The sequence below is a fragment of the Colias eurytheme genome, chromosome 26, assembly GCF_061535395.1.
Source record: "Colias eurytheme isolate Ceu_HAF_F1 chromosome 26, ilColEury1 Martin Lab GWU primary, whole genome shotgun sequence".
NCBI lineage: Eukaryota > Metazoa > Arthropoda > Insecta > Lepidoptera > Pieridae > Colias > Colias eurytheme.
Window position 1 is genome coordinate 9,793,247 of NC_143005.1, and position 12,550 is coordinate 9,805,796.

Sequence of the window (12,550 nt, forward strand, 5' to 3'; positions counted from 1 at the left end):
CAATGTTGATCATGAAATTAAAATAGATAATAAGAAAAGTAACATAGATTTAAATAAAGCAGTGTACATCGTTTAACTAGTTCGCGACCACCTGCTGATAGGCTGTTGAACCTCACCTCTTCCAACAAAACAATCACGATAAGGAATTCGCCATGTGCGCGCGAAGCCTTGCGAGTGTGTGCGGGCGGGGTGTGTGCGGTGCGGTGCGGTGTGGTGCGGTGCGGTGCGGTGCGGTGCGGTGCGGTGCGGTGCGGGAGGGGGAGCGGGGCGCAGGTGTCGCACGCACGTGCTCGCGCGCGCTCACCGCACATAAATGCCGCGCACAAAGTGTGTCTCTTACAGTTCACCTGGAACCGTGTACCGTGCGGCCGCTTTCCGGAACCCTGCCCGAGTTTCTGTGTTGTGTTGTAGTGACGTGCTCAGTGACAAAATGATTATTTGCCTATCTGGATTTGTTATTGCGGGGTTGGTATTTTTAGGTTCACACAATTTGTACAAGACTAGACTAAACTTAGTCTGCTCTCAATAGTTTTTTTTTCCATTCACCCAACATTTTTCATTGATGCTCCGCTATGATAAATAATAATGAAATGACATATTATAATAGATATCCTTTCTCTACATAGGTAAAAGGTATTAGCTAAAGACAAATTTTGAATTGGATTAAGAGTAGTGATTGAGATTTATGTATGTTTATCTTAAGGAGTATCAAATTATATTTAAGACAGTGCGCGCACGAGCAAACTTTGTCTCCGCAACTATTTTGTCTCCGCAACTATTTTGTCTCTCCACCCATGGGCTACTATGAAAGTGCGCGCACGTACGTTGTAGCGACGCAACTCCCCATACAATTGATGGAAGAGACAAAATAGTTGCGGAGACTAAAGTTGCTCGTGCGCGCTAGCTCTTAGTTTATTATAAAGTATTTATTAATGATATATGTCGCGTTTAATTACATTATATACACCTTATTCTAAAATGTTTTTATTTTGTACAACATATTTCGTTTTTTTACCTTTCTCCCCGTGGTTGCCTGGCAGAGATCCTTTATGTAATTACATTCTTGCATAATAATGTGTTAAATAAATAAATAAGCTCGTTCAAATAAGCTCTTCAGCTAAAGCTGATTATAAATAATATTTGTAGGTAAATATTAGATATGTATCTAGTAGCAAATACTTACTAATATTATAAAACTGACGAGCTCACTTTGTATGAGCGTATGTTTAACATATTAAATAATTCGTAGGTATATGTTATATGAATGAGGCGGCGATATAATAATAGGGAACAGCTGTTCCTTTTTTATTTCAATTAGGTAGCCGATTAGCCGATAAAATTTACATCGTATAGATTAATTAGACATTGATAAAAATTACGGAAAAAATAAATCAAGTTTCGCTACCTACCGATATCTTATTCTCCGACGACTATTATCTTATTTAATATGATCTTATTTTGTTACAGGACATCCCCCTCAGCGTTACCCGTCACTGCCAGAAATGATATCGTAAGTGAATGTTTACTTTAAACATACCTTCTTTCGTCTGATTTTTCTCACTTACACATCTTTAAAACGATCGGACCGATTTTATCACTAGCCAAACTTATATAACAACTTATTCTATTTTATAAAGTTTAAACGTGTACATTCGCAAAAAAGTCGGTCGCTAAGTTTTCGCACACACTCATATCAATTGATATGTTTGAATCGCAGAGCGCGCTGGAGAGAGGCGGGCTCGTGTCGTGCGGCGCGGGCGTGGTGGCGGCCGGCCCGCCCGCCCACTACGCGCCGCACCACCACCAGCTGCTGCAGCACTTCGCGCTCAGAGGTACCGCCCGCGTCACGTGTCCACGTGCACTTAGTCGCTGCCGAGCGGAGTCTCACCGACGATCCTTCTCCTCAGGAGCGGGCGCGGCGCTCTGCAGCAGCAGCTCCGAGTCGGTGTCGAGCCACAGCGCGTCGCCGCCGCCGCGCGGCCCGCTGCGCGCCAACGGCGGGCCGGCGGGCCCCCTGGGCGGGCCGGCGGGCCCCCTGGGCGCGACCGCCGCGCGCGTGCGCACGCTGTACGCCTGCCTGGGCGAGAGCGAGGGCGAGCTGTCGTTCGAGCCCAACCAGATCATCACCAACGTGTGCCCGTCGGGCGAGCCGGGCTGGCTGCGCGGCTCGCTCAACGGCAAGAGCGGCCTCGTGCCCGAGAACTACGTGGAGCCGCTGCCGTGAGCGCCGCCCGAGCGCGCCCGCCCGCGCCCCGCGCCCTGACCGCGCCCCACCGGCGCCCCGCGCCCCGACCGCGCCCCACCGGCGCCCTGCCCGCGCCCCGCCCGCGCCCCGCCCGCGCCCCGAGCCCGAGAGACGCCGCCCGACATTCCCACACCAAATATCATATCGTAGGCCTACTTGTTGATATTTTTCTACTGTTTGTATATTTTGTACATTGTAAATAAGATTTGTTACTATTTTAACTATTTATACTTTATTATGTTGTGACTTTTGTACCAAATATACTTTGTGAAAGTTCCGACTGAGGATTTGTATTATAAGATATATCATAATAATATATGAATAAAATGTATTACTAATTTATTTCGTCGTTTTATTTTTGAATTTATGTGATGAAAACTGTTCATAAATAGAATAACTAATGAGTCCAAAACCTTATGTAACGCCTTTTTGTGAAAATTAGGTATATCTTAAGGGCTTGGTCTAGTAGTGCAAACAAATGCATCCTGTCATCCTATATGTAAATAATACAAATGTACTAAGGGAAAGTTGCTCCACTTAATTTTTAAAAATTAAATCATTCGTATAATTTAATATTCGTAAAGTACCAAAAATGACAATTTGAAACAATTTTCGTGAAAATTACACCGGGTGATTTTTTTTTATCAGTACACAAAATTTGCGAATACTTTCTATTGATATCTTCAACTTCATGTTTATATAACTGATCAACTTTTACAAAGAAATTTGGACGAAATATAAAAAAAAAATAAGCTTTCCATACAAAATGCATAACTCTATACATTTTTTTCGACCTAAGTTTCTTAGTGAAAGTTGTTCAGTTTAACTAATAAAACGGATAAACAAATTTTGTATTTAATAAAAAAAATGTAATGTTTGTGTTAAAAAATTATAAAATAGAAAAATACGCAAATACGAAAACAAAAGATATTTATTTCTGACTAGCTTCCGCCCGCGACTCCGTCCGCGCGGATGTCAGTCTTCGCGTCTTCTACAGATTTATTATATTATCTATAATATATAGATTTATATTGATAAACCTAATAAATCTTTTGCTAGCATTCTGATGCTTTATCGGTTGCACTGGATTTATCTCTTTTTTTTCAATCGCTTGAATGATATAGGATGGGTCCTTGATGGGCATCGAATACTGAAGTCTCGAATCAATCAATTCTGACAGTAGGCAATTTATGTAAAATCCAATAATGGTCCATCATTTTATTTTGCCTAAACGTTACATACTTTTTTATATATTCTATTTTTAACGAATGATTCACTCCAGTCCAAACAGCAAATAAGCAGACTTCTGCTTCTGCAACGTTTAGTTGTCCCTGAATTTGGAAAAAATAGTCATGATTCTTATCTATGACAAAAGTGTTATTTTTTGCATTGTATTTCAAATATTAAATTTTTTTTAACCGCATCTTCCGCATTCATGTCTTTTGCCGGAATTAGACATTTAACTTCTACTAGTCCCATTTTCCCTTTTTGATATGGGAGTGTATAAAGTAAATTTTTTAGATATTTCTCGTTATACTTTTAAAAAGTTATTATTGTCATTTTGCTCATTAGGTAAAGCTCATCAGAATATAAAACCAACATCCTGTATTTAAGTTACAAAATTAATAATCAAACAACATGCCGCTACGTTGAAAATGACTAGAAGAAAAAATTAAAACACCTCGGATCAATTTTGGAGTAAACAAATCATTTTCCCCGTATGGGGATTTCCCCGGATGAACTTGGGAAGTTCAAGTTCTCAATACAAGTTTATATTATATTTCGTATTTCTCAAACGAAAAATAAACATTTTTGGAACTTCAAAAAAATTATATTATAAGAAAATTTATGAGCTTACTTTAGTTTTAAAGAAATATACATCCCTTTACTGACACCCCGTAAAATAAAGAAATTGTTGCCAATCACTTTTGCAATCTATTTGGTTTCATTAACTTTATGTTCGAAGATAATTTTTTTTCTAGTAGTTACACGCGTATTTTTTTCGTTTATTTTCCATATCGAAATCAAATGTTTAAAAATACGAATATTTGCACAAAACTAAGATAAAAATAATCAATTAACAAAAATATTAAATTTAATGAAGTAGAGCAACTTTCACTTCGGTATGAAGGAAAATCGAGCGTAGAGCACACGTCAGAACGCTCCGGCCCAAGGAGCGCGACTAAGAAATTCGCTAGGATTTTTCCTTATTATTTTAAATATTTTTTTAATATTTAAAGAATTATCAAAATTCAAAAAAAATTTTTTTTAAAGGATTAATACACATTGGTCTTCAACCAACTCGAATAAATTAATGGAAAAAATAACTTTTAGCAGTATTTATCAATCGATTTTGTAAGGCAAAAAATGGGAAATTTAATGAATTTATAACGCTCTAATTAAGAAAATCATAAGTTTTTCGGCAATTGTATTCAGCAGTTTTTAATAACGACTATATAAGGATAATAATGCGCTGATCAGATTATGTAAATTGTAATCGGTTGCAACGTAGTGAGTGCACAAACTTAGCTCGAAATGATTTTGGGGGAAAGAGACTTATCTTGAAGGCCTGATTAAGGTAACATAAAGTAACTTTATAAATGTGAAAAAATTCACGCGCATTGCGTATATAACACTTATTGATAAACAAGAAAAAAAAATTCAGTTTATCATTTCATTAGCCGGGAAAAAATTGTCAAATAACTTGTTGAAAACGCAATTTTGCTAGACTGCAGCCTTAAAAACTAGTATACCGATTTGGACGAAACTCCCACTAAGCTACATACCCAGAACCTAACAACTAAAACGAAATCAGTTGACTTATAATTTATGAGTTACATGTGGACGAACATACACATAAACCGACAAATACACACTACTTACACTTATGGACAAGTGTTTAGAAGCTATTAGAGTACCTAACATATTCAAACTGTGCAATAGGGAATATGCATGATTTTTTCTAATATAATACTATTAGGATTTACAGGATAAAAAGGAATTGAGATTTCTTAAGAATAAACTTCACCTTGTATTTCAGTAACAATTTCAGGAAAAGAGAACACAACCGTAAATAATACCGATATTGTATTATTACAAGATATTATTACAAGCTGATTTGTTGCTGTATTATAAGCTTTTTGAATCCATTTCGAAAGCTCGGCAAACTGCTTTTATTTCGTAATGGTGGAGGCAAATTGTTCCAACATTTAGTTGCTCGATATTTAAAGGGACCTCTGAATGCCATGGTGTGGTGTCGAGGCATAGCTAAACCAAATAAAGACGCCCTCGTTCTGTATACCGTGTCCGAATTTCCCAACCAGGATAATTTTTCGAAAAGGTATGAAGGTACATTAGACCGTATGACTGCAAACAACAGAACGGCAAAATGCAGCCTTCGACGATTTTGCATGTTTAAAATCCTGGCGTTGTTTAGGTATGGCGTTATATGGGATCGGGGGGCACATCCCAGCAAAAGCGGGCGCACGCATTTTGTACTCGTCGTATAGCTTTCTTTGAGCGCGCGAGTATTCGATCTCCATACAACGCGTCCCCATAGTTAAATTTGGACAACACTAAGGCATCACATAGTCTAATTCTGAGTTTAGTCGACAGATGGCTTCTGATACGGTAGATAACTTTTAGCCTGTAGTAACAATTGGAAATTGTTTGGTTAATGTGCTTTTCAAACCGCAGTGACTCGTCGAAGACGATGCCGAGATTGCGAGCCTCTTTCACCCGCTCTATTGCCTCTCCATTTACATATATTGGAGGAATCGATTGCTCAATAGTTTTAACTTTTAATGCGATTTTGAGACCCCAGAACCATGAATTTAGTTTTAGAAGGATTTAAAACTAAGGCATTTTCTTCAGACCATGTAGCTATGCGCGTGAGATCGGAATTTAATGCAACTTCGTTTGGAAGAGCTAAAAAAAATAATAATTTACCACCGGTTCGGAGACCAGTTTCCACAGAGAAGAACCGTCAAGAACCTCCATTCTAGAATGTGAATTGGGGAAGGATAAAAAATCGGCGACTTGATATTATTATAGTCTAAATTTCGATGACTGCTATAATTTTTCCTTCGTACCTCATAAAAATTATGACTATGAGATCTCCATTCACAATTCAATCTTGATATACCTAATATCGATGATCTAATCATGATTGCTGCAGTTTGCTAACTTGCTAAGCTAAGTGGTCCTATTCAATTTCAGAAAGTTATTTCTACTTGAGGCGAGATCTACAATAGATATCTACCGAACCCAAAAATATAGTTTTTAGAATTTTTTGTCTTGTGTCTGTAACTTTTTCACAAAGCCAACTTTTTCAGAAAAAGCCAAGTGATAACATAAAGCAACAAAAAGTCAAATGAGTGTGATAAAAAAAATTAAGCGAACAATCGTTATTTTCGAAAATACTTAACTGCGAATACGAAATCTTCAAAAGTCGACCATACGACATGGCATTAAAATTACTTTTTTTAATTCAAATTCAAATTCAAATATATTTATTTGCTCGTATATGGTTCATAAGGGTGTTACACAAAAATTTTTTTTATCGCATATACTGCCATTTTAAATGGCGTGCAAAAATTTACAAATTAATACAGTCAAGTTATAAAATACATTAATAGACAATTACAAAATTACCCACAAAATACATTAATAAACAATTACAACAACAATTACACATAAAATTACAATTAAATTAAATTAAGATTCATACATTAATGTCACGATCATATAAAATAATATTCCTTAACACTAAAAATTACACATAAAACAATTACACATAAAATTACAATTAAATTCAATTAGGATTCATACATTAATGTCACGATCATTTAAATATTCCTTAACACTATAATAATTTTTAGCTTGTAGCAGTCTATACAGTTTATTTTTGAAAAAATTCAGTTTCAATTCTTTAACGTTTATGGGTAAGTGGTTATAAATAGTTATCGCCATGCAATACGCATTATTTCTATATAGTGCAAGGCGGATCTTAGGTGAGCGTAATCTTTCTTTGTGTCGTGTAGTATTTGTTTCATCATATTTTTCAAAGAAGATCATATTTTTTTTAACAAATAAACATATTTCCAAAATGTATAAACAAGGTAATGGCAAGATTTTTAATTTTTTAAAGAGGGGTTTGCAGCTATCCATAAAATGTACTCCACACATTGCTCTAATACATTTTTTTTGTAATTTAAATATTGGTTGTATTGCTACAGAGTTACCCCATATTATTATGCCGTATCTAAGTACCGATGATACGTACGCGTGATAAGCGATCATAGCAACATCTAAATTAATCGTCTGTTTCAACTTTTTTAGTACATACACAAAACGATCCAATTTATTTATAATTTTTGCAATGTGTGGTTTCCAGTTACAAAATTTGTCTAGTGTTATACCCAAAAATACACATTCATTAACAGTAGTCAATTGATTATTTTCGTATTTTATGTCAAGTTGTATGTTTGTATTATATGATTGGAAATTAATTATATTTGTCTTAGTCATATTAATCTGGAGATTATTCAGTTTTAACCATTTTATAGCGTCGTCTAGAGCTTTAATTATGTCCCTTTCTAAGTCTTCCTTAGTTTTACTTTTTATTATAAGTGTAGTGTCGTCTGCGAAAAGTATACTGTCTACGTTTATTGCATCTGGGAGGTCGTTAATGTATACCAAAAATAGGAGGGGGGCTAATATGCTGCCTTGTGGTGTACCATAATTATTGCATGTATATGTAGACCTGTATGATTTTTGGTGGGATTTATCGGTTTTAGTGATTTCCACGCACTGTAGTCTATTTTCTAGGTAGCTTTTAACCCAATTATAGGCGTTACCTCTAATTCCATAGCACGACAGCTTAGACAGTAGTGTTTTGTGACAGACAAAATCAAAAGCTTTTGTCATGTCTAGGAATACACAACTAATGAGTGTTTTATTATTGAGGCATTCTGTAATTTGTTTGATTAATGAAAAACATGCTACGGTGGTGGAGCTATCTTTTTTAAATCCGAATTGTTCTTTTTTAAGAATATTGCAAGATGTAAAGAAATTCTCAATTTTCTGAAACATAACTTTCTCAAAGACTTTTGATAATATGGGAATTAGAGTAATGGGTCGGTAGTTGCTCATATCTGTTTTTAATCCTTTTTTGTAGAGTGGCTTTACAATTGAGAATTTTAATTTATTGGGAAATATTCCTTCAGTCAGCGATAGGTTAATTATGTATGTTAGAGGGGTAATTAGGTAAATTGCACACAGTTTTAAAACTTTAGTGTCCATGTTATCATAACCTACGGAGTTAGTGTTTTTTAGCGTCATAATTATTTTATAAATGTCTTCTTCGATTACCGGTGACAGAAAGATGCTTTTAGAATTTTGAGGGATATTAGGGTAAGAGTTCTCATTGGTTTTGTTTGTAATTTTTGATTGTGATGATAATGACGTAAAGTATTTGTTAAATAGATCGCATATTTCGTTTGGTTTAGCATACATTTTACCATCAACGTAAATCTCATCAATTTCGGTCTTTAATATATTGTTATTTTTATGTCCATTAATTATAGTCCACGCAGCTTTACTTTTATTTTTAGCATTAAGAATATATCGTTGATTATTTATTTGTTGCACTTTGTTAATACATTTTTTGAGTATATAATTATATCGATTGTAAATATATTTGTTATGTTTTTTATTATGTTTACATTGGTGATATTTTAGATATAGAATTCTTTTTTTTATACAACATTTTTTAATACCTTTAGATAATTTTTGGTTTTTTATGTGTTTGCATGTATGTTTTATTTTAAGTATGGGAAAACAAAGATCATAAAATAATGTAATCGTGTCATGGAAAGTGTTAAACGCTTCATTGGTTGTATGGTAGTTATATACTTCAGAAAACGATAAATTTGAGATACTATCTATGAATTTTGCAATATTTTCCTTACTATGATCTCGTATGTTTTTATAATAAAAAGTAGGGTTGTCTTTTACTTGGTTGTTAATTTCTAGATTTATTGAAAGTGACTGTGCTGTTTCGTGATCTGAAAGTGCTAAATAGTGTAGACCCGATTGGGCCCCTGGTATGTTGCTTACTATAAGGTCGAGGGAGGCGTTTTTACGTGTAGGTACTTGTATATGGTTATTTAGATTGTTGTTACTGAGAATAGATTGAAGATCATTAGCTTTTTTTGTATTTTTCAGTGTATCTATATTCCAATCACCGCAGATAATAACTTTTTTATTGTTTTTTTTACAAATATTATTTAATAAATGTTCAAAGTTGTATAAAAATGTAGATACGTCTGGTGTAGGTGTTCTATATATACAAATTATTATGAGGTTAAATTTAATTATTTCAACGGCACAGTATTCAAATTGAAGAAGTGTGGGGGGAATGAGGTTATGGATGAGTTTGTATTTGAGGTTATTTTTAATTAAAATGCAAGATCCACCACGGCGTTGGTTTGGCCGAGAAAAGTATGAAACTAGTCTATAATTACTTATTCTCACATTTGGTTCTGATCCATGTTTCAGGAAGGTTTCTGTGAAGCAAATTATGTCAATATCACCTAAATCATTATGTAAGTTAGATAGAGCCATCTCAATTTGTTGTTGTTTACTGAGAAGTCCGGCTATATTTTGGTGAATTATCGTAAGTTTGGCATATTTATTTTGCTCGACGAAAAAATGTTTTATTCATATTGGTATTATTGCCTAATATTTGAAAGTAGTTAGTTATCTTCGCTTGGATTGTTGTGCGTGGGATTGTTTTATTTTTTTTGTTTGATTGAAATGTGCAGAAGTGTAAGTGGTCAATTTCAGTATTTAATGTATAGGTTAAATTTATTAGATAATGTGCATGATAGCTTAATTTTTTAATAGTATCATAATATAGTGATGTGTGTATTTTTAGGTATTTACATTTTTTAAAATTAGATATTATAGTTTTTAAGTGATAATTAATTAATTTTTCGTTTAAGTAAGGGTTGTGTTGCACCTGTGTAACAAATACTGTTTGGTTTCGTAGTTGATGTAGTGTATTACATAAATTTGAGAACAGATTAAAAGGATTCTTGTCATTAGCGCCGATTGCAAGTATTACTATATCTTCTGAGGAGAGAGACTTTAAAAATTCACTGTTGCAGCTACTTAAGATTCGTTCGCTGGTTGCATAGGGCTTGATGAAAGCTGTTATTATATAGTCATTATTTTCTAATTTTGATCTAGATTTTATTAAAGATTTTGACAGTCCACGGGCGCTTTGATCTCCAAATATTATTATTTTCGGTTTTAAGTTTATAGATATTTTATCTTCTATTTTCGTGTCTTCTATACTATTGTTTACTGTAAGATTTTTTGATCCCGAAGCAATATTAATCGACATTTTTTTCTTGTTTGGTAAGCCATTTTGGTTATTGATTTGAGAGGCTGTAGTATTTGCTGGTTGTGTATTTTTCTGGGGACATTCTGGAGAGTGAGTATCTGAAGAGCCTTTTTCTTTTTCCGGGGACTTGTTGGAGTTTGGATACGCACTTTGTTGTTTGAGATGCATATTTTCCAATGTTAAAGAGTCAATCTTTTTTAGGGCGTTCTGTAATTCAATATTTAGTTTTTGTATTTCATCTTTAAGAATCTCGATTTCATCGGAGCTGTTTGTAGAGATGTCTTGAAGGCTTCTTGATTGCGAGTTTGATGTTAGTGATGTGAAAGAAAGGTTTAGGGATTCTGAGGATAAATTTATTCTCCTTTTTCTTAGGGTTACGTTGCTGACACACAGTTCCTTCTCTGCATTCTCCATTTCTGAGTGTTAATGAGCTTTTATATATATTTATGTTATTGAATTGCAGTTTTTATTGTTGTTTATCCTGAGTATAGTAATTCATAAATTTATTTATTTTATTTAGCGCCATCTACTGGGGAGCGGCTGTGATTCAATTGTTTATTTTTTTAATATAGCGCCATCTATTGGGGAAGTTCTCATCACATATTATGGGTTTGAGTCTAAGTTTAATAAGTAGATCTTCATTCGTTGTGAGAGAAATTTTCGCTATTCGCCACTAGATGTCTCATTCAGTTATTTAGTGTTGGAGGTATTTTTAAAAACTTGAAGAAATAACGGCTTCACAGGAAATATTGTTTATTATTCACCTGTGAAACACCTCTGTATAACACTTCTTATTCTTAAATATCACACTGAGATTTTCCAGTTATTTTTAGGTGTAAGATTCTAGTTAATAGATTGTTTTCATAAACATATCGTCATCACAGGAGTAGTATTTACGGCATTATAAAATGTTTAATTAATTCACTTTAGAGTTCACATATTTCGGAGATAACATTTGCACTTGAAAAACACATATTTGTTAACAGTTTAATACGTATACTTTCAAACTTTATCCACTTTTAATATTTTTAATTATTATTTTTAACGGAGCGTAATGTTTACTTTGCGGCAGCGCCACCTAGCCTTATAATAAAAATTAAAAAGTAATTAATCATAACTGAAAAAAATATTAATTTTTATGAGCTCAGCGATCATTTTTCATTCTGATGAGTTGCTTTTTAAATAATGTATATGTAGGTATATTGTATATGCTACAGTCAAAACCCTGAACCAGTCAATATCCATATTGACGGTTATTAAGCTTATTGACCTTAGTCAATAAGCTTAATAACCGTCATATGTATATGCTACAGTCAAAACCCTGAACCAGTCAATATCCTTATTGACGGTTATTAAGCTTATTGACTAAGGGAGTCGGTTAATATCCTTATTGACTGATTTTATCTGATAAAATCAGTTAATAAGGATATTGACCGGCACCCTTAATCAATAACCTTATTAACTGATTTAAAGAGCAGACATTCAGTCAATATAGGTTTGAATAGATTTTAACACTTAAATCTTTCTGTAATGGGCAAGTAAAACAATAGCGAGTCGGTTCTGGCACTCGCCGGCCGCTGCCGCGGAGGAGCGCTGTTGTAATTATTGTTGGAGGCGCTTTTTATGTGTGAAGATCTAAAATCCTAAAAATGCGTCTAAAATCCTATAATTATATTTATATATTCTAGTAAGTATTATTTTTGTTTCTTTTGTAAAAAGTGACTCGCTTCTGGCACTCGCCGGCCGCTGCCGCGGCACTAACTTAAATGAAAATAAACAAGTTCTTAAAATATTCTGAATTTTTTTTAATATATTAAAATATTCTGAATTTTTTAAATATATTAAATTATACTCCCTATATTTTATACGATCTGGCCAAATGTGAATGACAAAAT

General features: G+C 34.2%; 1 protein-coding gene across 1 annotated transcript in view; it reads left to right on the top strand.

Moving 5' to 3' along the window:
- Positions 1–2,288, top strand: part of Graf (GTPase regulator associated with FAK) — a 38,652-nt gene extending 36,364 nt beyond the window's left edge. Inside the window, exons 13-15 of the mRNA XM_090116668.1 lie at positions 1,468–1,510; positions 1,718–1,832; positions 1,908–2,288. Coding sequence (XP_089972794.1) covers positions 1,468–1,510; positions 1,718–1,832; positions 1,908–2,224 — 475 coding nt within the window. The 3' untranslated portion in view covers positions 2,225–2,288. The remainder of the gene's footprint in view (positions 1–1,467; positions 1,511–1,717; positions 1,833–1,907) is intronic.
- Positions 2,289–12,550: the final 10,262 nt, after the last annotated feature.